The sequence below is a fragment of the Mauremys mutica genome, chromosome 4 (genome assembly GCF_020497125.1).
Source record: "Mauremys mutica isolate MM-2020 ecotype Southern chromosome 4, ASM2049712v1, whole genome shotgun sequence".
In the NCBI taxonomy this organism is placed as follows: Eukaryota; Metazoa; Chordata; order Testudines; family Geoemydidae; genus Mauremys; species Mauremys mutica.
This window is the reverse complement of record NC_059075.1, coordinates 150,518,995-150,543,486: the sequence shown is the minus strand read 5'-3', so window position 1 is coordinate 150,543,486 and position 24,492 is coordinate 150,518,995. Positions and strand designations below refer to the sequence as shown.

The 24,492-nt window shown below is 55.9% G+C and overlaps 1 protein-coding gene across 3 annotated transcripts; it reads left to right on the top strand.

Annotated features, from left to right (window-relative positions):
• Positions 1–523: 523 nt before the first annotated feature.
• On the top strand, positions 524–22,540 carry FBRS (fibrosin). 3 transcript variants are annotated; one of them, XM_045012962.1, is made up of 18 exons: positions 525–2,482; positions 3,814–3,996; positions 4,376–4,411; positions 4,530–4,559; positions 4,807–4,855; positions 6,593–6,992; positions 7,213–7,448; positions 7,824–8,017; positions 8,155–8,199; positions 14,869–14,964; positions 15,251–15,319; positions 15,404–15,433; positions 15,692–15,763; positions 19,120–19,252; positions 19,506–19,589; positions 19,719–19,802; positions 20,397–20,616; positions 20,949–22,540. In XM_045012962.1, the coding sequence occupies exons 1-18, from the start codon at positions 2,135–2,137 to the stop codon at positions 21,592–21,594; spliced, it is 2,955 nt and encodes a 984-aa protein (XP_044868897.1). In that variant the 5' UTR covers positions 525–2,134; the 3' UTR covers positions 21,595–22,540. The 3 variants fall into 3 exon arrangements, with proteins under 3 accessions (XP_044868898.1, XP_044868897.1, XP_044868894.1); XM_045012959.1 differs by having other exon boundaries at positions 527–2,482; positions 3,811–3,996; XM_045012963.1 differs by lacking the exon at positions 15,692–15,763 and having other exon boundaries at positions 524–2,482; positions 3,811–3,996.
• The last annotated feature ends 1,952 nt before the right edge of the window (positions 22,541–24,492 follow it).

Sequence of the window (24,492 nt, the reverse complement as noted above, 5' to 3'; positions counted from 1 at the left end):
GAGATGGGAGGAGGCCAGTGTTAAGGCAACTCCTTTACTGTAGCACCTAGGAGCCCTAGTCACAGTCCAGGTCTGCATTGTGCTTGGTGCTGTATGAACAAAGTGATTGTCCCTTGAGTGCTGGCCCTGGATAGGGATGAGATACCCCGAGTCATACCCCCTCCCTGCTCCTTGCAGTGGGGGAGGGATGGAGCTGGGTTTGGACTGGCCTGGTGTGACTGCATGGACGCTGAGGGCAGAGCTGGATGTGCTGTGGTTGGGTGGGGCACAGGGGCTGTGACATCACAACATGGTGTGGTGACATCAGGACAGAATCAGGTGTCATTGTGTTATGTCGTATGGCGGGGCTATGACATCAAAGTAGGATGTGATGTCATCAAGCTGTGATGTGACATCATGCTGCAGTTTGTGGGGGCTGTGACATCACCGGGCTGTTGCGTCTCCTGGGGACGCTGTGACATCACAATGTGGGGGAGGGGCTGCAGGGATTACTTCCAGCGGAGGGATTTTTTCCCCTTCTGCGCTATCATCTGATGGCGGAGGGATCGCACGCTGTGGACGGGGTTGCGTCGCGTGCCGTGCGCAGAGGGGAAGAGGATCCGGCAGCGACGCGCAGAGACAGACAGCCGAGAGAGTCGGGGGACAGTGGCGAGCGGGGCGCGGCCCGTGGAGGGGGAGGGCGAGGGCGAGACCAACCGGGTCCCCTCCCGTGAGGGAAGCAGAGACCGGCTCGGACCGAACCATTCCGTCCCCACCGGTTCGGCCAATCAGCGGGGGGCAGCGAGGACAGCGCTGGGCACGAGCCTCGCGGCCAATCAGCGCGGGGGTCGCGAGACGCCCCGCTCCCCGCAACGGCCGCGAGAGCCCCCCCGCTCCCAGCCCCGTCCCAGCCAACGGATTCCTGCCCTCTACGGCCGCTTTCTTAAAGGGACAGAGCAACGTCAGGAGTCAAGGGGGATTTCTGCCGGAAGAAAACAACCCCCCTCTTCATCCCAGCGCCTGTCAATGGATTTAAAGGGAGCCCGGAGCTGGTAAAGGGGAGTTCGCTCCTGCCCCATTGTGGAAGGGGGTTTCTTGTCGGAGGCGTTTGACGCCAAGTTCTTAAAGGGGACGCCAGCTGGCCTAATTACGGAAGTGGCTGGTGAGATTTAAACTCTGGGTTCTTAAAGGGGACGTGGCCCCTGACATGAATCCCGGGAAGCGAATTCAGTCCGGTTTCCTAAAGGGGCAGTGACCCCGGCCCCCCGGGAGGCAGGAGCCGTTCCATCTGGATTTTTACACGGGAGGCGACTCCCGCGAAGGCAGACCCGTTTGCGGGGGGAGCTTTACCCCTGGATCGTTAAAGGGCAGGTTCCCCTCGGCCCATCGACCATTGCCATTGCTGGCAGAAGTGGAAGCTGGAGTCTTAAAGGGGAAGTCACTCCTCCCCTCCGACGTGTTTGATGGCTGAAGACGTTTAACTCCGGACTCTCCAGGGGGAAGTTGCCTCGCGTGCAGGCCGGCTACCCCAGGGACTGTCTGTGGCGGGGGTGTCGAGCCCGCCCACTTAAAGGGGAGGGGCCCCAATACCGCAGGGGGGATGTGAGGCCTGATTAAAGGGGAGGCCTCTGCCAGAAGCTGCCTCAGCCATTTCATGGCCTAGCCTTAAAGGGGAGGCCCTTGGAAAGGGGGTTGTAGCGTCGTTGGCTTCGGCAGCAAGTTAATCTGAATTAAAGGGGAGGTGCACCTCTGCCCACCCTGGTCTAGGAGTTTATGTTAAGGGGCATTAAACGTCTGTTGTTGGAAAGGCCTGCCTTAAAGGGGAGGACGCACAGAGCAGCCGCTGTGGCGTACTGAAGGGGAGCCCCCCCCCCAAGAAACTGCCACAGGGAGTTCGTGTTGGGGGGGCCTACATCGGACTTCAAAGGGGAAGGTTGCTAGCATGTGTCAAAATCCCCCTTAAAGGGGAGGTTGCCAGCAAGCGTTTAAAGGGGAGGACGAAGACACACCCCCTCCACTTCCTGGGGGAGGAGCTCCCCCTCTGGTTCTCCACCAGTCAGCACCCAGAGGAGAGGACCCGCTTCAGAACAGCTGCCATGCGGCAGGCCGGAGAGGGGTGAAGGGCGTCGGAGGAAGAGGCTTGGCCGGGGGCAGCATGGAAGCGGCGGCAGCTCCTGCCCCCTGCTGGAGCGGGGGAGGTGGCAGGGCCCGGAGGCTGCGGCGCTGCTCGCGGCGGGACCGCGAGAGCCGCCGGAGCCAACGTCGGGGGGGACGCCCAGGGGAGCCCGCCCACCGGGGCGTCCTCTCCTCTTCCTCAGACTCTGAGAGCGAAGGTCCCGCCCCACCAGCCCCTGTGGCGCCTGGTAAGCCCCGGCGCCGGCCCTTGCGCCGGAGGACAAGGCCATCAGGCTCCTCCTGCAGCCATGAGGAAGAGGAGGAGGAGGAAGAGGATCTGATTGACGGCTTTGCCATTGCTAGTTTCATCAGTCTGGAGGCACTGGAGGTGAGGGGCTGAGAATCGTCCTCAGCCACAGGCACTATAGGGCACAGGAGACACGTAGCAGAGCCCATTCCAGGCGAAGCACAGTGGTGTGCGACACACATACACCACACCCAAAACAGACAATTATAGGCAGCCCAGCCCGGATAGGGTGGATTGATGGGGTTATGTTTCTGGAGTACTTGGCATATAGAGTGGAGATGGGGCCATGTCTCAGTGCTGGGGGTTCCCAGGGGCTGGAATATAGTGAGGGATGTAGTTAGGTGCCAGAGGTTCCTGACGGCTGAGATAGTTGGGGAGACAGGGATGTGTCTTGGGGATGGGGGTTTCTGGGGGCTGGGATATAGTGGAGCGGGGGGGGGGGAAGGGCGGGACAGGGCTGCGTCTTGATGCTAGGGGATGGGATATAGGATGATGGAGGGGATGTGTCACAGTGCCAGGGGATGGGATATAGCTGGGGGGGGGACGCCTGTGCGTTGGAACCGGGGGTTCCTAGCACTGGATATAGTGGGAGAGATGGGGCTATCTCTCAGTGGCAGGGGTTCCCAGGGGCTGGGATATAGCGGGGGGGACGGGGCCATGACTTTTGTCTGGGATCCTGAGTGCTGTGTCCAGGAAGGTTGCCCTCCTTTGGGAAGAGGTGCTGTGTCAGGCCGCAAGTAAGGCTGTGTCTACACTGCCAAAACTTCAGTCATTCAGGGGTGTGAAAAAACACACCCCGAGTGACAAAAGTTTTAGCACTGAAAAGTGCCAGGATAGATACCTTGTTCGAGGTGGTTATTTTTTTAACCCCAGGCGAGCTCTCCCCTGGCGATAAAGTGTGACTAAACTGCCCACGTTACAGCACGGCCGCGGCAGCGCTGTGCCGTGGGCAGCGCAGACATGCCGTAAGACATCTTCCGGTTAAAATGTGAAGCAGGGAATCCAGGTGTCAGGAATGCAGGGTGGGGAGCTCTCCAATCTCAGTGTGTTCCTGTTCTGCAGTGACTCATGCTTGCTCCTCTTGTCAGACTGGACTGACTCGGAATCAAGGCGTGTACCCAGAGTAAAGGTCGAACTCCACTAGGGCAGTTGTATTCTACCATGTCCCGCCCCCCAGGTGGCTGCTTCTCAGCACCAGGCAAGGGATCCCTATGTAAACAGTCCCTGTGCCCTACCCAAGAGGTGTCCATATCTCAGCACTAGGCAAGGGATCCCAGTATAAGCAGCCCCCCATGCTCCACCCCAGAGGTGGCTGTGTCTAAGCGCTAGGTGAGGGAACTCATTAGGGGTGGCTGGGCAGATGTCATCTGTCCTCAAGGAGCTGCTTCACCGTCTTCCCCTCCCCACAGAAGGACACGACACTGAGGACTCCCGAGCGGCTGGAGCATCGGCTGAAGCACTCGGGGAAGCGGAAGCGGGATGAGGGGAGCGGCTCGGAGGAGGAGGAGGGCCGTGATGAGAGCTCAGAGAAGGGGTGTGGGCGGCATGCGGGGGAGCGGGCGCTGAGGAGACGCAGCAAGAGGAGGAGGAAAGAGGTGAGTGGAGAGGGGGATGTGGGGTTGGGCAGGGAGAACTGGGGGGCTGGATGACATGGGGCTGCAAGGGAGTGTGGGGAGTTGGGCAAGGGGATGGTAGGGTATTGCAGGGGTGGGTGGGGTGCTGTGAAGGGGACAGTGGGGATGCTGGAAGAGTAGGGGCTGGGTTGGGGAAAAGGCTGGGGGTGCAAAGGAGGGTGAGGGGATGAGGAGAGATGGAGCATGGGGGGTGCAAAGGGGGGTGGAGGCTGGATGAGGACTTTGGGGTGCAGGCTGGGGGTGGATGGCTTGCAGGAGGTGCTTATTACACATGGCAGGGGCATCCCAACTCTGCTCAGCAGGGGGCGGTGCTGCCAATCGTACCCCTTCTTTCCCCCAGGCCTCCCTCCGCTCCTACTTGGAAACAGGATACATAGTAAGTGGCTCTCTCGCGCTCCGCCTCTCCCCCCTTTGTCTGGCCCACGGCACCCCCTAGGGGCAGGTTCAGGCAGCTCGCCCTCCGCTCATCCCACCTTTGTCTTTCTCCCTTGCAGTGCGACATGGAGAGTGACCCAGGGGAGCAGGTGAGAGGCCCTGAACCCTACCCCTCCTCCTGCCCCCATTTCCACCCCCTGAACTCCACCAGCCCACCCCTCTTGCCCTCACGTCCCTAATCCCCTCCCCCTCCGGGGCAGGCATGGTTGGGAGGGGGACCCCTCCCTGGGGAGCTCAGAGAATCAAGGATGGTTAGGGGGGGCTCCTGGTGTGTATTTGGCAACAGGGGGCTCCCCACAGCCAGTGATAACGTGAGTTCATTTCTCTCCCTGTCAGGCCTCCAATGATGATCTGGATCAATCGTTCACTGTCTCAACCAACAAAGGTGGGTGCTAAAGAAGAAAAGCGCCCCTTACAGAGCCCGCCCCCCCCCGCCCTGCTCGCTGCAGCACAGTGCCCCTGTGACATTACCCCGGATACAATCCAGACTGTTGAACAACTGTGTCCCCTTCATTCTCTAGCCTGCGGTGCCTTTTGCTCTGCTTTGCTGTGAGAACAGCCACTATAGCCCCTAGCCTGCAAAATCGTTCCCAGCTAAATGACAGGAGCGCTCTGGCCAGCCACTCATGAATTACATACAGGGCGACGCCAGCAAATTCCCAGTCCCAGCCTTGTCCGCCAGAAATGTACGTCTTGTACTGCACAGCTCCCAGCTGGGCAATACAAGCTCACAGAAAGTCAGTCATTTCATCAATGGAAAATTATATGCATAATGTTATCTCAAGTGGCAGTTCCCAAATGCTTCGGTCCAAACACACTGGCTTAGAAAAAACAATAAAACAAGTTTCGTATCTACAGAAAGAAAGATTTTAAGTGATTACAAGTAATGAGGCATCAAAGTCAGAATTGGTTACAAAGAAAATAAGTCAAAAAGACAAACTAATACCTAACACAAGAACCGCCACACTGCATCAGACCAAAGGTCCATCTAGCCCAGTACCCTGTCTGGCGACATGGGCAAGGCCAGATACCCCAGAGGGAATGAATAGACAGGTTATCATCAAGTGATCCATCCCCTGTCAGCCATTCCCAGCTTCTGGCAAATATCCCTGCCCGTCCTGGTTAATAGCTATTGATGGACGTATCCTCCATGAATATATCTAGTTCTTTCTTGAACCCCGTCGTAGTCTTGGCCTTCACAACATCCTCTGTCAAGGAGTTCCACAGGTTGACTGTGCGGTGTGGGAAAAAATACTTCCTTTTACATGGAAGTACCTACCTTAACAAGCTAAGTGAACTTAAAGCAAAAATGTTTTTCTCGCCATAAGCTTACAGCAGTCTGGCTGGATTGCTTCAGCCAGGTTTCCCCCCCCCCCCCCCCCCCCCGTTCAGTGAGGCTTCCTTTGTCATTCTAACTTCACTGCTCCTGTGAGTAGAGTGAGGGGCGAGAGATGATTTGGAGGCCACTGTTTCCCATACGCTTTTCCCCTCTTTGAGGATTATCTCCAGCTGGGGTTCAGGTGACAGACAGTCTGTTTCCGTGGAACCCCCCCACCTGTGGCTCTGCCAATATGTAAAGTTCTCGCTCACACCTTTCTTCCTGCCAAAGAATGGCCGCTTATCTAGGTGGTAGCATATGATGGTTCATTGGTTGTGCTGATACCTGGCCGGGACATCAATGTGTCTTTTGTCTCTGAAGAACTGTTTTGGGCCTGCTTTTCTAAACTTGGGACACGTTACAACAATGTGATATAGTAGAATCTTATAACTTCACATACATTGTTGCCACACATATTTTACCAGGACAAAAATGTTCAGCAGATTATGAGTTTTCAGATACCACCTCACAAGGGATACGTTTGTACACAATTTATCATAGTCTATTGAAAAGTGTGAACATGAGGCACAGCCTGTCACACCCCCCCAGCACTGCACTGGGGCATAGGGCAGCACTGACTGCTGGGGAGTGCCTCCTACGGAGCCCTCCCACCCTGCTCATTGCATGGCAGCACCCACCCACCCCACCCCAGCGCTGCATTGGAGCATCAGGGCAGCACTGGCAGCCAGGGGAGTGCCCCCTGGTGCTGGGTGGTCTCTCACTGGCTGCTGTCTCTCTCCCCAGCCTCGGGCCCAGTTGGTGCCGTGAACGGGAGCTGTGCAGCCAAACTCTCTGTGATCCCCAAGGTTTCAGGGCTGGAGCGGAGCCAGGAGCGGAGCCACGAGGCCGACGGGGGCCCCCAGCTAGTGCCTTTCCTGCCCAAGGACCCCCTTTCTCAGGCAGCCCCAGCCCTCCCTGTGGCCCCGGCCCGGCCCCCTACTCCTCCAGCCCCGCCGCCCTCCCGGACACCCAACCCGGCTGCTGCCCGCACCACGCCCCAGCCCCGGGGCCAGCCGCCGGTGCCGCAGGGGGGCCCAGCACCCCACGGCCTGCCCCAGCCCACTGTGCATGGGAAGGGAGCGCCCTTCGCCAGCCCCACGCCGCCGGGGCCCTATGGAGCAGGGCTGGACCTCAGCATCGCCGGGTGAGTGAGCTAGGGCGTGCGTTCCTGCCTCGTTCTGTCCCCCTTCATTCTGTCACCTTCCCCCCCTTCTTTTCTTGCTCTCTTTCAATCGTGTGTCCCCTCCTCCCCCCGTTCCGTGTTCCATACCTGCTCGTCTTCCCCCCACTTACTCTCCTCTCATTCGGTCTCGCTCATTCTCTCCCCTGGGCTGACTTTCTCTCTTCCTCTCTGTCTTCTGCAGGTGCAGCCGGAGCAGCGCACACGCCAAGCCCCTGCTGCCCCCGTGCTCCTCCTCCTCACAGCTTCCTCCCCGCCCCTCCACCCCCTCGCTGGCCCTGCCCCCCCACGCCTTCCCTTCCACCCTGCGCCCCCCCACCCACCATCACCCGCCCCTCTTCCCCCCCTCTCCGGGCCTGCCCCCACCACCCCCTCTGCTCCAGGTCGCCGGGCACCCGGCCGCAGCCGCAGCCTTATCTGGTGAGTTGGGAGGGAGGCGGTGGGGGTGGGGTGTATGGCAGGGCTGGCTGGGAGAGGCTGGTGAGGGGGAAGGGAGGGGCTGGTGGGGCCAGTCCCATCTCTTCTGGGAAGGGGTTGGCGGAGGGAGGGAGGGAACATCTTTCAGGGTGAGGCAGGCAGAAGATGGTTCCCATGTCTCCAGGGGGAGGGGCCGGCTAGGGGATCCCATCTCTGGGAGGGTGCGGAGGTGGCTGGTGGCTGTGGAAGGGGTTTAATTTCTCAGGAAGAGGTGGTGGGGGGTGGTCCCATCTCTGGGGGGCTGAGTGGGAGGGGCTACAAGGGGGTCCCATCTCCCCCTGATAACTCCACCCCCTGCTCTCTCCTCTCCCTGCTCAGAACAAGAGCTGATCCGGCAGGGCCTGAGCTCGCGGTTCCTGACGGCGCAGGGCGGGGCCGACATGGGGGCAGCCGCCATCCGCCCGCTGGCCTTCCAGTTCCACCAGCACAACCACCAGCACCAGCACACCCACCAGCACACGCACCAGCACTTCACCCCCTTCCCGCCAGGCATGGTGGCCGCCCCCGCCATGGTGAGTGACCCTTCAGGGGCGTCCGCTCCGGTCCGACCCCAGGGCAGGAAACTCTGCCTCCGAGGGGAGCGGGGAGAGGGACTCGAGAGAGCACTGGTGCGTTGGGTTCCCCTTATAGCCCACTTTTTCTTTTCCAGTTTGAGAAATACCCAGGCAAGATTGATGGGCTTCTGAGGCATAACGTGAGTGCAGCCTTGGCAGCCACTGCCCTGTGCCAGGGGGTCCCAAGGGCTGGGATTTGGGGGTGGGGGCAGGGCTGTGCCCAGGTGCCAGGGCTCCTGGGAGCTGGGGATATTTGGGGGAGGGGGCAGGGCTGTGTCTAGGTGCCAGGCTCCTGGGCGCTGGGGATATTGGGGGGCGGAATGGGGCCATGTCTCAATACCAGGGGTGGTTCTTCGAGCAGTGTCCCTGTGGCTGGTGCACTGTAGGTGCGCCTGTGCCCCCTGCACCTTTGGTCAGCGATTTCTCATAGCAGTGTCTGGTCTGCTCGCACATGCGTGCTAGTCAGCCTCGTGCCCTGTGCTGCTGTTATATAGCACTGCACGAGCGAACCACCCTCAGTTTCTTCTCAGCCGCCTCGGCCGGAGACAGAGCTCTGGCAGCGGTTCCCGCTGAGATTACCTCAACTGTGTCCTGCTTTGTTATTGTAGTAGTTCGTTCGTAATGTTTAACATTAGTGTAATCAGTTAACAAGTGGTAGTAGTAGCTTTAGCTTCCTAGTTATGAAAAATAATTAATTTTTTTTTTTTAATCTGTTACATTTAGATAGATATTAGTTAGTAGATAAGGTCATTCCTGTTCACTAGGAGGTTATGCCCGGTTCTCTCGGTGTCAAATGTTGTCTGTTGTGACAGGCACTCCACAGTGCACTTGTTGCCTCAGGGAATCACACATTGCCCGGAAGTGTAAGTTCTGTCTGGCATTGACATCTAGAGCCAGAAAAATCTGGGAGATCAAACTTCCTCTCCTGATGATGGAGAGCTCACTACGCCTAGCTTCTGACCCAGGCCAAGGGACTCTTCCTGTACACCAGTCTCCAGGAAAATATGCTACCTCCACTATCTCTCAACTGCTCTCATCGAGGGCATCTAAGAGGAAGACGCAAGACTCCTCTCATAAGCCTTCCACAGGTCGTGCCCTGAGTTCACCAGGTAGAATTTATCTCAAAAAAGCCAAGGTCATCAGTGTCTTCAGCTATTTCAGCACTGTGTGTTCTCCAGTCTGGTACCTGTGAGGCTGCTGGTTCCTCAGGTTCCGAGGGCACCACTAAACCAAAAGATGGCAAAGCCTTAGGCCCAGCGCGATCGTTGGTACTGTTAGCAGACCAAAGCAGCAAGAAAAGCTCTTCCTCTGCGCCCTTGGTACCAAAGCAGCCTATCGTTAACAATTTTCCAGGGCTTCGAGCACCACCCATCACAAAGATAGGCAACCTTCATCGCCTGCCCTCTCTAGGAGACCTGATCCTCAAGAAGAAATTTTTTGAGGAGCAAGAAACTAAAGCCAGTGAAGAGGTCTCTCCTCCAACCACATCTCCTCAACTCTTGATGAAGCAGTCATGCCTCATCCTCCATCCTTGGTGGATGATTTTAAGCAGTTCAGGATCTGGTCAAGAGAATTGCCAGTTCCTTGCAGATCCCTCTCCAGGAGGTTAAAGAACCTCATCATAAGCCGCTTGGTGTCCTTCATTCACCCTCATCTGCCCACATAGCCTTGCGTGTCAACAAGGCCCTTCTGGACCCCCCCAGCGATCATCAGGCACTATTGTGTCTACATGTGAGAGAACGGATAAGAAATATTATGTTCCAGCAAAAGACTTGTTTTTTCTCAGCCCTCTCCTGCTCCTTTGGTGGTCGACGCAGTTAACGAATATGGAGGGCTGCACTGTGCTAAATCCACACCCCATGAAAGAGATGATAAACGTTTAGCCCTAGTTGGTAGAAGATCTTACTCGTCAGCCTCCTTACAACTTAAAATAACCAACTATCAGGCGTTAATGGTGAAATATAATCACTGGGCCTTACCAAATTCGCGGCCATGAAAAATGCTTCACGGACCAGGGAATCTGGTCTCTTGTGTGTTTTTACCATATACTATACAGATTTCAAGGGGGAGACCAGCGTTTCTCAAATTGGGGGTCCTGACCCAAAAGGGAGTTGCAGGGGGGTTGCAAGGTTATTTTAGGGGGATCGGGGTAGTGCCACCCTTACTTCTGTGCTGCCTTCAGAGCTGGGTGGCCGGAGAGCGGTGGCTGTTGGCTGGGTGCCCACCTCTGAAGGCAGCGCCCTGCCAGCAGCAGCACAGAAATAACGGTGGCAGTACCTACCACGTCATTCTTGTGCTGCTGCCTTCAGAGCTGGGCGGCCGGAGAGTGGCAGGTGCTGACTGAAGGCCCAGCTCTGCAGGCAGCAGTGCAGAAGGAAGGGTGGCAATACCATACCATGCCATCCTTATTTCTGCACTGCTGCTGGCAGCGGCTCTGTCTTCAGAGCTGGGCTCCCGGCCAGCAGCCGCCGCGCTCCAGTTGCCCAGCTCTGAAGGCAGCGCCGCCACCAGCAGCAACGCAGAAGTAAGGGTAGCAGTACCACAACCCCACCCTACAATAACCTTGTGACTCCCCCCCGCCCACCTCTTTTGTTGACCGTTTACTGGCGGAGCATAGAGAGCAATTCCAGGCAATTATTGCGGAGGGCCAGCTACTTGCCAGAACACCAGTACAAGCCTCTCTCAACACTGTCGATATTGCTGCCCATTCGATCTCTGCAGCAGTAGTTCTGAGAAGGGCCTCCTGGCTCTAGCTCTAGATTTCCGAAAGAGGAGCAGAATACAGTGGAAGACCTTCCTTTTGATGGGTGCAGATGAATCTCTGAGCACATTAAAGGACTCTAGGGCTACTTTGTGTTCTCTTGGGACCTATACATCTGTCTACAAGAGATGGTTTAGCAAGTCCCAGACAGCTCAGAGATCCCAGACAGCTCAATTCCTGATCTCCTAGAGGCTGTGTGAACCATATCAGAATACACCCAAATTCCAGAGAAGGAAACCATCCAACCCTCAGCCTTCTGCCTTGCACCCTTCCACCTCCGTGCAGCAATTCTGATGGGCTGGTTGAGATTCTGAATTACCACCCTCATCCGTACCAACTCCACCAGTTCCACTGCCTTCCTCCCTTTGGTGACCACCTTTACCTCTTCAGGCACGTTTGGGAGTCGATCCCTATAGTCAGATGGGTTTGATCATCTCCACAGGGTACGCCATCCCCTCCACATCTTTTCCACTGACCAACCGCCCTCTCCATCCCTTTTCAGGGACCCCTCTCACGGGAGCTTGCTTTGTCAGGAAATAGCTTCTCTCCTACACTCGGGTGTTTGTAGAACCAGTTCCCATGCAGCACAGAGGAAAGGGGTTTTAGTCCAGGCATTTCCTAATACCAAAAAAGAATGGCCCTGGGAGACCCATCCTAGATTTGAGGCTACTCAACACTTGCACAAACATTCAAAATGGTGACACCTGCAGTGTTAATTCCGTCACTAGATCCAGGGGATTGGTTCTCAGCCCTTGACCTTCAGGATGTGCCTTTCCACATTGCGATCCAGCCATCTTACAATGGACATTTTATTGTCAGCCAGGACCACTGTCAGTACCAGGTGCTCCCTTTCAGTCTGTCATCTGCCCCGAGAGTCTTTTTGAAAGTCATGTCAGTAATAGCAGCACAGCTCTGCAGGAAAGGTATTTTAGAGTTCCCTTACCTGGATGATTGGCCGCTGAAGGGTCGCTCCCTGGAACTGACTTCGTGGGCCACTTCCAAAGCCATAGATCTCTTCCTCAACTTGGGCCTACAACTGAACATTCAAAAATCTCCTTTTGACCCCTGTGCACAACTTAGCATTCATAGGAGCACATCTTGATTTAGTAACAGCAAGAGCCTACCTTCTTCTGCGCAGGTGTGTGGCTCTTTCCAACATAGCCAATACAATCCAGCTCAGCACCCAAGCTTCGGTCAAGAACTGTCTTCAATTGTTGGGGCACATGGCAACTAGTCGATCACGGAAGACTCCGATTGCACTGCCTTCAAGGGTGGCTCAAGAGTGTTTAGTCACCAAACAGACACAGTTTAAATATGCTTCTTTCCATACCCACTTGCATAAAACAGTCCATCAATTGTTGGAAAGACCATCGCAGCGTGTGCGCAGGACTCCCATTTATGTCTTTTCCCAACGCTCGTCATAATGACTGATGCCTCCATGCTAGGGTGGGGAGAGCATCTGGATGTTCACGTGGCCCAAGGCAAATGGATGTCACAAGAGACCATGCTACACATCAAACTCCAGAGTGGTCAGATACGCCTTTCTCCGGTTTCTACCACTAATCGGGGCAAGTACATAAAGGTTGTGATGGACAACGTCATGCATGTTTTACATCAACAGGCAAGGAGATGCAAGATCCCCATCCCTCTGCACTGAGGCTGTCAAGCTCTGGAATTGGTGCATATACAATCAGAGTGTCATCACAGTAGCCTGTCTTCCAGGGGCTCAGAATGTGACCATGGATACTCTCAGCAGGCACTTCTTCCAAGACCATGAGTGAGAAATAGATTCCAGCATATTACACTACATATTCCAGTAATGGGGCACCTCCCAGATAGGTCCCAAACTGGAGAAGGTTGCTCGATTGGTGGATCAAGATTTCCAATCCACCACAGCGATAAACAAGAGATGTGCCTAGTTTTGCTCCAGAGGCGGACTGGGTCACCAATTCCTGTGAGATGCCTTCATTGGTCGTCGGATCTACTGCCTGTATTCCCACTGACTCCTCTAATAGCCAAAGTTCTGCTCAAAATAAAAAAGGACAGAACCAGAGTCCTCTGAATAGTTTTGATTGGGCCCAGACAAACATGGTTTCTTTACCTGGTACAGCGGTTCGTTTGCTCACTGATCACTCTCTAGGTTGATCCTCATCTGCCCTCCCAGGAAGGGCTGGAAGATCCTTTACCCCAGCCTTGGAATGCTTCATCTTAAAGCACGGTTGTTCCATGGTTCATGGGATTAGAGACAGCTTGCTCGGAGGAGGTAAAAAGAGTAGTTACACAGCAGAAAACAGTCTACTCGCTAAACGTACTCTCAAATGGACAAGATTTGTCTGTTGGTGTGACCTCCGACATATTCCACCAACCTCATCGCAGCCAGATATACTGGACTATATCCTAACTCTAAAAATTTCGGGGCTGTTGCTGAGTTGCATTAGAGCCATCCCAGCTTTCCATTCTACAGCAGAGGGTTATTCTGTTCTTGCCCACCCAACAATATTGAGGTTCCTCAGGCGGCTCAGAAATCAGAATCGGTCAGTCAAGTGTCGTAATCTGGTTCTTAAATGCCTTACAAGATCACAGTTTAAACTGAGCTGCCTGCTCCATTTATCAATGAAAACAACATTCCAGGTAGCCATCCTGTCGGCACGACTGGTTGAGGAAATGGGGGACATGCCACAAAGGCCCCTTTTCATAGATTTTTTTTAAGGAGGTGGTCACGTTATGATCCCACCTCGAATTTTTACCTAAACTTTCTTCTGAGTTCCATATTAACCAACCCATTCACCTGCCGATCTTCCACCCTAAACCTCACCTAGGTAAACAAGAAGTATTGTTGCACACCCTTGAGCTTGCGAGAGCCCTCGCCTCCTCTCTGGATATGACAACCCCTTCAGAAAGACCCCAAAATTGTGTGTCTCACTTGCAGCTAGATGAAAAGGGCCTGCAATCTCTAATCAAAGACTTGCCAAGTGGATATCTGGCTGCATTAATTCTTAGTACAAATCTTGTAATATTCAGGCACCTCCGGACATCTGAATTCACTCTGAGATCCATTTCCACCTCTACGATGTTTCTCAAAAACATGCCCATGATTGAAATACGTAAGGCTACTACTTGGGGTTCTATATGCACGTTCGCTGAACGCTCATGAGTAACTCCCGACTCTGCTTCTGATGCTGTGTTTTCTGTACTTTCTTTCGTCCTGAAATCGACTCTGAAGGCCACGCGTTTCCCCTCCCCCCCCCCCGACCTTAGAGGGAATTGCTTGGTAGTCACCCGGAGCGGAGCACCTGCAGGGACACTATTCAATGAAGAAGAAACAGTTACTCACTCTGTGCTGTAACTGTGGTTCTTCGAGATGTGTGTCCCTATGCGCGCACCACTCCCCGCCCTCCTTCCCCTCCGCTTCAGAGTTCTCTGCTATAGACTTCATGGTAGAGACGGAGCTGAGGGCGGTTCGCCCGCGCAGTGCTATATGACAGTGGCCCGGGGCAGTGCCATGAGAACTGTCAAGTCAAAGGCATGAGGGCGCAAGCACAGCTAGCGGGCAGCACCCGGAGGGGGCACATCTCAAAGAACCACAGTTACTGTCCAGGATGAGCAACCATTTCTTCCCGGGGGCTGGCTATAGCAATAGGGAATGGGGCTGCGTCTCGGTGCTGGGAGTTCCCAGGGGCTAGGATCTGGGCTGTGTGTCAGTGCCAGGATATCTCGGCAGCTGGGATATAGCCAGAGGATGGGACTGTTTCTCGGTGCTGGGGCTTCCAGGTGCTGAGGCATAGCAGTGGGGGACAGGGCTGTGTCTTGGGGCTGGGGATTCCTGGGGATTGGGATATAACCGGGAAGATGGGGACATGATTCAGTGCTGGGGGTTCCCAGGTGCTGGAATACAGTAGGGGAGAGGCTGGGCATGTTGTAGTGCTGGGTTTTCCTGGGGGTTGAGGTCCCAGGGTGCTGCTTATTCCCCAGGGACTAGGAGACCCCTGCAGTGATGGCACTTCCCCTTCCACTCAGTGAGCTCTCCATTCCCTCTCTCTCTTCCTAGTTCTATGCCACGTTCCCTCCCACCGTGACTGGGATCCAACCTGTCCTGCCCCCTGCTGTTTCCTTTGGCTCCCTGCAGGGGGCTTTTCAGCCTAAGGTGAGCAGGGAAGTAGACGTTGTCCATTCCCAGCTCTGGGAGGGGAGTGGGGCCTATAGGGTTAAAGCTGGCGGGGGAGGGGGGTAGTGGCTGGGAGCTAGGGCTCGTGGGTTCTATCCCCTGCTCTGGCAGGCGAGTGGGATCTCATGGATTAGAGTGGGGGGGCTGGGAGTCTAGGCAATTGTGGGGGAGGGATGGGAGGGAGGACTCTGTCCTGGCTTTGGCTCTGGCTGTGGTAGGGGGATTGATTTGTTTGTAGCCTCCTGACCCCCTGTTCTCTCCCCAGAGCACTAACCCAGAGCTGCCGTCGCGGCTGGGAGCTGTCGCCCCCTCTTTGTCCCAGAAAGGGGGTCAGGTGAGCAGGGCAGTGGGCTGTTTGCATGGCATGCGGTGTGGGCACAGATCCCTCTCTAACCGCCCGCTCTTTGTCTTTTTGTAGCTCACGGACCCTTTCAGACCCTCCCTGAGGGTAAGTAACCACGTGTACCAATCCTGTAACTTCGCTTGTTGCAGCAGGGGATGCTGTGAGGAATGGGTCCTGGGGGGAATAGGCCAGTGCGTGCCCAGCAGGGGGCGCTGGGAGGAACGGGTCACGGGGCAGGGGAATAGCCCATTTTGTGCCCAGCAGGGGGCGCTGTGGGGAATGGGTCACAAAGGGAGAATAGCCCAGGCGGGGGCACTGCCCTGGTGTGTCCCAGGAGCTGATGCTTTCCCATCTTTCTTGTAGAAGCCTGGCAAATGGTGCTCCATGCACGTCCGCGTGGCCTACATGATCCTGCGGCACCAGGAGAAGATGAAGGTAGAGTCGTGGTGGTGCCCTTTCTAGGCCCCAGTGGGCACTGCAGGGGACAGCAGATCCTGACCAGTAGCGCCCCCTGCAGTACCGGTGCTGGGCGAGAGCACAGCTGGGATCCTGCACTCATAGTCTGGGAGCATAATGTAGTAAAAACTCGTTCGGGGGGCACCTTAGCCATAGAAAGGCAAGAGAGGTGTCAGCTGAGTCTTAAATATCTCCAGAATTATAAATTCAGTGGTTTCACCCTCTGCGGCATAGCTGGGGACACTCGCTGCCCCCAGCCCTAGATCTAGATCCTCCAGTTGGTGGGAATTTTGATAATACAGTGACATCAGAAATGAGTCCAGTTGAGTATCATTCAAAAGCCCTTTCTCCCTTGAACACAACAGTACAAAACCTAGAACATTTAAATGGATCCTGTCAAACTAACCTAATATCTATTTTTTTTTTCAAATGAGATTACAAGTTTGTTTGATAAAGGTAACGTTTTTTTTTTTTTAACTGTACTTTAACCGGGGATGCGTTGGTTACATAAAAAAGACATGGTTCTTTAGTAATCCTAGGGAAGTTAGCCTTGACGTGTAGGACTGAAAACATGTTTTCATCAAAGTCATCGTCGGGGTCCTCTCCATCTAGGCACATTGTCACACTGATCTTTGTCCGTGCCACACTCTCATGTCTCTGTACAAGGCAGGCTGCTTGCCAGACATTGCAGGGTGATGAGTATCTGGGCTTTGCATGTGAGCGTTTGACTAGGTAAGGGTGGATTCAGGAGCACATGGTATTTTACACATAACTGGTGTGGTCAGGCCATCTGTGCCTGATAGGAGGAGGATAGTTTTGGATGCACATCATCAAGTAATGGAATGGCTCCAAGATGATCATTTGCCCTTCTGGTAGCTGGTCTAAATGCACCCCTTGTCAGTGGCAATTTATGTCCGTTGGTCTGCTTCTTGGAAAACATGGACACTGTAACTCTGCAAGTGTTGTAATGTTCATCTTCAAATGGTAAACTCGGCATATGAGCGCCTCCAGTGCACTTATGACATAAGAACGGCCATACTGGGTCAGACCAATGGTTCACCTAGCCCAGTAGCCTGTCTTCCGGCAGTGGCCAATGCCAGATGCTTCAAAGAGAGTGACCAGAACAGGTAATCGTCACATGATCCATCCCTTGTTGTCCAGTCACAGCATCTGGCACTCAGAGGCTTAGGGACACTCAGAGCATGGGGTTGCATCCTTGACTATTGTGGCTAATAGCCATTGATGGACCGATCCTCCATGAACGTACCTAAATAAATTCTTTTTTTAATCCATTTATAGTTTTCACCTTCACAACATCCCCTGGCAACGAGCTCCACACGTTGACTGCGTTGTGTGAAGTGCTTCCTTTTGTTTGTGTTAAACCTGCTGCCTAGTCATTTCATTGGGTGACCCCCTGGTTCTCGCATTATGTGCAGGGGGAAAAAACACTTCCTTAGTCACTTTCTCCACACCCCTCCTGATTTTATAGACCTCTCTTATACCTCCCCTTAGTCATCTCTTTTCCAAGTTAGAGTCCCAGTCTTTTAATTCTCCTCATATGGAAGCTGTTCCGTACCCCTAATCATTTTTGTTGCACGTCTCTGTACCTTTTCCAATTCTAATATGTCTTTTTTTGAGATGGGGTGACCAGAACTGCATGCGCTATTCGAGGTGTGGACTGTATATAGCGGCATTATGGTATTTAGTGTGTTATCATCTATCCCTTTCCTAATGGTTCCTAACACTCTGTTAGCTTTTTTGACTGCCGCTGTATATTGAGTGGATGTTTTCAGAGAACTATCCACAGTGATTCCAAGATCTTTCTTGAATGGTTATAGCTAGTTTAGACCCCATCATTTTATATGTATAGTTGGGATTATGTTTTCCAATGTGCATTACTTTGCATTTATCAACATTGAATTTCAACTGTCATTTTGTCGCCCAGTCACCCAAGTTGTGTGAGATTCCTTTGTATCTCTTTGCAGTCTGCTTTGGACTTAACTATCTTGAGTAATTTTGAATCATCTGCAAATTTTGCCACTTCACTGAGTATCCCTTTTTCCAGATCATTTGTGACTATGCTGAACATCACTGGTCCCAGTACAGACCCCTGGGGGACACCTCTATTTACCTCTCTCCATTTGGAAAACTGACCATTTATTCCTACCCTTTGTTTCCTGTCTTTTAACCAGTTACTGCCCCATGAGAGAACCTTCCCTCTTATCCCGTGACAGTTTAGTTTGCTTAAAAACCTTTGGTGTGGGACCCTGTCAAAGGTTTTCTAAAAGTCTAAGTACACTATATCCACTGGATCACCCTTGTCCACATGCTTGTTGACCCCCTCAAAGAATTCTAGTAGATTGGTGGGGCACAATTTCCCTTTACAAAATCCGTGTTGACTCTTCCCCAACAAATCGTGTTCATCCATGTGTCTGATAATTCTGTTTATACTGTAATTTCAAATAATTTGCCTGGTATTGAAGTTAAGTTTACCAGTCTGTAATTGCCAGCATTGGCTCAGGAGCCTTTTTAAAAAATTGGCATCACATTAGCTATCCTCCAGTCATCTGGTACAGAAACTGATATAAATGATAGGTTACAAACGGATAGCTGATAACGGTGATGATCTGCACCAAGGAACCGCTTCTCTTTTGCCGATGATGCCAAATCAGTGGGAAGCTCTCTCCTTCCCTTTCTTGTAACCTTAGAAAACCGAATCCAGTCTCATGTTCTGAGCATTAACCGCTACCACGATATTGTCAGGCGAGGGTCCCAGTTTCACTTCGGAAGGGCTGCATGTTTCACATCCCCGGGTTAAAGTAGAATTAAAAGACCCTTTGGGGTTTCAATATTTGTCTCTAATCCCAAACTACATAATTGTTCGAGGTTTGGCCCGTTGTGTGCAGGGACAAAGGGCTTTGGAATGATACCCGACTCGCCCCATTGCTGCTGATGTATAATCCAAACTTCCACCAACCAGAGGACCTAGAGCTGGGGATGGGGGGACTGAGAGTCCCTCGCAGAGGGTGACGCCAGTGAAATGAGGAGTCTGTAGATTTTTTTTTTTTACGAATCGGTTGACCCCTCCCTCAGCTGTTAACTTTCCCCAGAATTACATGTGCTCCCAGACTGTGAGCTCTGGCCCAGGGTTCCCAGAGCTCCAGGAGGGCCCGTTCCCTAGCACCGAGGCATGTGAGACTGGGGGCTGACGCCATATGGAGCCCTGGGGAGTAACCATTGGGGGTGACCCTGCCTGCGGGGGGGTGGGCTCGAAGGGCCCTGTGAGATGCCGTTAGGTTCCCCCTTGGCTGACCTCCTTTCTCCCCTCTCCCCAGCTGATGCAGGGTGATCCCCACAAGCTGGATTTCCGGAACGACCTGATCACCTGCCTTCCTGGCACAGGGACCTTTGGAAGCCTTGCTCATGGCCAAGAGCTCACGCGCCCCGCCACGCTCTTTACCCCCGCAGGTCAGCGCCTTCCTGGCCCCAGGAGCCTGCAGCCACTGCCCCCCTCCCAGCCCCGGGTACCCAGGTTATTGCCATGGGAGTTGGAGGCCTATCTGGGGGAGGGGGATTGGAGCCGACTGGGGGAGGGAAGAGACAGGCCACCCAGGTGCTGTGGGGATTGGGGCTCAGTCTGGGGGAGAGAGGGAGGGAGCTGGGCTAGCCAGTAGGGGTGACCTCCTCCCAACCAATCTCATGCTCTTTCTGTCCTCCACAGGGGCCGTCCAGGCAAGCTCTGGTGCCTCCTTTGGGCCTCCCAGCGCGCCACACAGCTCTTTCCTGGGCCCCAGCGCACACATTGGTAAGAGCTGGGGGCGGGGTACAGGGCACCAGGACTAGGCATGGAGTCAGGGGCTGCACGTGGGCTGGGTGGGGCCCCGGGGGGCATCACTGCGCCCATTCACCCCTCCCTTTCCTTCTTGCCTTTCAGATCCCTTCAGCCGCCCCTCCGGCTTAGCCGCGCTGGGGGCGCTCTCCAACGGGGCCTTCGGGGGCCTGGGGAACCCCGCCTTCAGTGAGTAGAGGGGGCGGGGCCACAGGCATGAGGGCGGACTCCGGTGCTGGGAAGGAGGGAGGGCTGTTCTAGGCCCCATGTGGGGCGACCCTGGGGGCTGAAGCCCACCTGGGAGGGAGTAGGGCCTGCATGGTGAGGGGCTGGGGGTGGAGCCGGTGAGGGAAAAGTTGTGGACACGGGCGAGCTCTGGGGAGTGAGACCCCCCCATGTGAGAGGAGGGGGGGCCTCAATGAGCCCTGGGGGAGGAGGGGTGGGGGCTGTGTCCAAGAGGGACAGTAATTGAACAGGGACGACCCTGGAGCAGGGCCTATGCTGGGGCAGGCAGGCAGGGATTTCTGGGGGGGAAGAGGGGCGGGGCCTGCACCTGAGGGGCGGGGCCTGTTCTCGGAACCTCTAGGCAAATCCCCCATGGGATAAGGCAGGGCCTGGATAGGGAAGGGACGTGGGGGCGGGGCCTCCCTTGGCGGGGGCGGGGCCTCCCTTGGCAGAGGTGGAGCTTTTGCAGGGAGAGCTTTGGGAGCGGCGGAGCACGTGCATGGCTTTGTAGGGCGTCCTTCCCAGTCTCATGCTCTGGTCTCTGTGTTCCCATCCCAGACTCCAGCTCCATGTTCGGGCAGAAGGACAGCCCCGGGGCCCAGGCCTACGGCAGCCCCCACGACCCATGGAACCGACTGCACCGCACGCCCCCCTCCTTCCCCACTGCCCCCGCCTGGCCCAAAGGGGGTGCCGGTGATGCCGCTGAGCGCGGGCCGGCCCAGCACGACAAGGAGCTGGACAAGCGGGAGGTGCCTGCCATAAAGGACGAGAAGGACAGGTATGAGGCGGGGGCAGGCTGGCGGCGGGGGCAGGGGTCAATGCAAGAGGGCAGGAGATGAGGGTTGCAGGGCTGGCTGAGGGTTGTGGGGGGGTCAGGGTGGGATCCGGGCAGTGAGGTCCAGGCGCGGGGGCGGGACTGATTCTGGGGAAGGGGGGACGGGCTGGCCAGAGATTGTGAGGGGAATCAAGGGCTGATGCGAGGGTGGCAGAGGAAGGGGATGGAATGGCTGAGGAATGGGGGGGGATCGGGGACTGACGAGGAGGGGGATGAGTTGGGGATTGTGCGGGCCTCAGCCCAGTTTGTGGTACTAACCCCCACCTCTGTTCCAGGGACACCCTCTTCTCCAGGCTCCCCCCTCGTGCCTCACCGGCGCCCCTGACCACTAAGCACCCCGCCTCCCTGGGGCTGGAAGACGGCCCCATGCGGGCACACAGCGAGCCAGGCCGGGAGCAGCGTTACGGCAGCCCGGTGGGGGGCCGGGCCTCACGCTCACCCTACCCTGACCCTGCCCTCAAGAAGGAAGTGAAGGTGAAAGAGGAGCCGGAGCTGGGTGTCTTGGAGGGGGCGCTACGGGCGGGCGGGCCCTTTCCCGGGGCTCTGCATGTCCCCCACTCGCTGGGGCCGCTGGCTGTCTTCGAGCGGCCACCGTACCTGGTGGCTGGGCCAGCCCCCGGATCCCCCTATGCCACCCTGGAGGCCTGGCGGGAGCCCTACGCCCTGCCCCGCTACCTGGAGCGTGAGCTGCCCGAGGACTACGAGCGCGCCCGGCTCTATGGGCTGGGCCCGCACCCCCCGGGGCTGCTGGCCTACCCCCGCCATGCCGCGCTGCTGGCCAAGGCCCCACCCCCAGAGGGGTTGCTTGGTGCCCCTCCGCCCCTCATCCCTGCCGTGCCCGGCGCCCGGCCCAGCTCCCCCCGCCGTGCCCCGGACCTCCGAGAGCTCACCACCGCCTACAAGGACCGGGACTCCAGATAATGATGCCCGTGGGTCCCACACCCTGGCATCAGCGGTGGCATCCCCTCTCCACACTGGGCTGGCTAGGATCCCCCCACCCTGCCATTAGGGGCAGCATTCTCCCCCCGCCCACCCCAGCATCAGGGGCAGTATATCCTCCCCACACCAGGCCAGTCAGCATCCCTCCCACCTGGCATCTGCACTGGTATCCCCTCCCCCCACTGTGGCATCAGGTGTAGCATCCCCTCCCCCATCCCTTGGACTGGCCAGGGTCAGGGGTGAGAGCGCTGAGGAACCCCCCACCCCAGCTGCTACACACAGACACAAGCTCAGAAGGGATGGGGGGCAGGACAGTGGGGTTCAGGGTGTGGCTGTGCCTCCCCATCTCCCCCTGGCCTGGCTGGGTCCAGGTGAAGGAGGGTTGGCACTGGGTGCCCCGCGCTGTCCCATGGAGAGGGCTTGGGGGAGAAAGACCAGCTGTCGGGGTGTTCTCTACTGGACTGGGGGGAGTTAGGTCTGGGTGGTTGGGATCACCCCGGGGCAGGTGGGGGTTAAAGGGCGATCTCCCCAAGCTCGTGGGCTTTCAGGGCAGGAGTTTGGGCTTTGGGTTCCCCAAATCTCCCCGTGAGTGGGGATTTCGGGGGGTGTCTTTGCTCCCCTGTGGACTGGGGGGGCAGGAGTGGAGCTGGGGCCCCCAGCCTAGTGTAAATAGGTCCCTGCTCCCTCAGGTGAGCTGGGTTTTGTACATTTATACCAGGTTTGAGGTGGTGATTTTAAAGGATCCCCCCGCCCCTCTTCTCTCCCCTCATTTTTAATGTACCGCGCTTTTTTCTATTCCTGTATCGACGTTGTGATGCTCCCCTCCCTCTCCCCACTGGACCTGATCAGAAAGGGGTAACACGGCTGCATTGGACACTGCCGGTTCCTCCTCTTCCTCTCCCCCCCCCACCCCGGTTTAATTAAACCCCAGATTGGTGCTTCTGGATAGATTCCTCTTTGTGATTTCTTCTACATGGGGGTGGGTGAGGGATCTGGGTTATAATCCATGACTGCAAGATCTGAACATGCCGGTGATGAAATATTCAGGCTCAGGGCTGGGAGGCTCCGGGAAGGAGGGGGCAGCTGGTGCCTTGACGCAGTGAAATGAGGGAGGCCAGATGCGGGCTGATCCTGGGGTTCGGGCACCAATCCAGGATCCCGGGGTTCCATTCCTGGCTCCACTGCAGGCTGGGGGTGGCCTTGAATCTCTCTGGGCCTTATCTGTAAAACAGGGAGAATCATCCTCCCCTTTGTCGATTTCGATTATGAGCTTCCTGGGACAGGGACTTGTATTCTCTCTCTCTGTGGTACCCAGCACAATGGGGGGGCCCCGGTCTCAGTTGCAGTCTGGGCAGCACCCACCGCAGTGGAAGCCCTGATCCATTCGGGGAGGGATCTGCGCAGAGCCTGGGGCGATGGCAACTCTGATCCCATGTGGGGTGAGGTTGTGCGGCCCCCAGCATGACACGGCCATGATCCTGTGCGGCAAGAGATCTGTGTGGCCCCGATCCTGTTCGGGGAGGGGTCTATGTGGCCCCTGGTGTGACATGGCCCTGATCCTGTGCAGCATAGATCTTGGGAGCCCCCGGCGTGATGCGGCCCCAATTCCATGCAGGGAGGGGTCCGTGCAGCCACCAGCGTGACACGGCCCTGATCCTATGTGGGGAAAGGGCCGACGGCCCCCGGCACATTGTAGTCTCAGTTGGGGAGGGGTCCACACTGCCCCTGATGCAACAGCAGCCCTGATCTGGGTCAGAGAGGGGTCTGCGTGATTGCTGGTGTGCCAGCATTCCTAATCCCTGCTGTACGGCTGAAGAGAGACTCTCTCCTCCAGCTCTGGGAGGCTTCCAGAGCATTCTCCACCCAAAACCAAACTCCCCATCCCTCCTGTTCCACTGGTACAAAACTAGAAGGGGTCAGAAGCCCCCCTGATTCCCTGCCCTGTTCTTTGCAGGTAAGATCCACTGGCCCCTGCCCCTAGTTTTTCTCTGTGTTTCACTCCTGTGGCAGTTGCATTTTGGCAGGGCCGTGGCAGTGCATTGCAGGGTGCATTTGGCACATGGGTGCTCTTTCGCCCCACAAGCCTGCTACAGCGAGCAGAGTACAGGAGCAGCTGTGGAAGCCTGCAGCATCACCCAAGCCAGCAGGAGGTGCTTTATTGCTGGGGAGATGATGGCAGAGGGGTCTCGGTATTTCTAAAATAAGGGGCTCCTCTCCACAACCGCCAGCTGCTGACACAGCCCTGACCCTGGGCTTCCTCCAGGTCGGGCATGATGCTCCAACCCAGAGCCAATGGTGTTTAAGTGAGGTTCTGTGTACAGAAGGAATGAAATAGGATTGGTGGGAGCTGGGACTCCTGGGTTCTATCCCCAGCTCTGGGAGGGGAATAGCATCAGTTGATTAGAGCAGGAGGCACTGGGAGCCTCAAGGGTTCAGCAAATGGAAAAAACGCTCCATGTTAGAGGATTTCTAACAATTATCTACTGCAGTCAGGATGGGGCGTCCTGGCCCCGAGCGTTTAGAATGGGCCTGCACTGTCACGGTGCTACAGCACTCCCGAGAATGAGTAATTATCATTCACGGTGCAGGGGACAATCTGACCCAACAAAACCCACGGCTAGGGGTAGGGATGCCTCCTGTTGTGCAGTGATAGGCTGACCCATTTCCCCCAGTGGATGGAGCCATGAGCAATAAGGGAGTGAAGGGGGTCTCATTCATACTTAACAAAGCCTGTTCAAAGGGGAACAGAAAAGAAGCCAGATCTCAGGACTATGGGGAAGATGAGCCTTAAAGGATCCTGCTGTGTTAATTCAGAAGGAAATAGGATGTTTGGGGAAGAGTTGCTGGATGGTTCAAGTGCAGCTGACTGCTGTCCCCAGA

Excerpts from the sequence above, each read along its gene's own strand:
- FBRS (XM_045012959.1), top strand. The coding sequence starts at position 2,135 with ATGGAAGCGGCGGCAGCTCCTGCCCCCTGCTGGAGCGGGGGAGGTGGC. Across the intron at positions 3,997-4,375 it reads GCAAGAGGAGGAGGAAAGAG|GCCTCCCTCCGCTCCTACTT; the intron begins GTGAGTGGAGAG and ends TCTTTCCCCCAG. Across the intron at positions 14,965-15,250 it reads AGGGGGCTTTTCAGCCTAAG|AGCACTAACCCAGAGCTGCC; the intron begins GTGAGCAGGGAA and ends TTCTCTCCCCAG.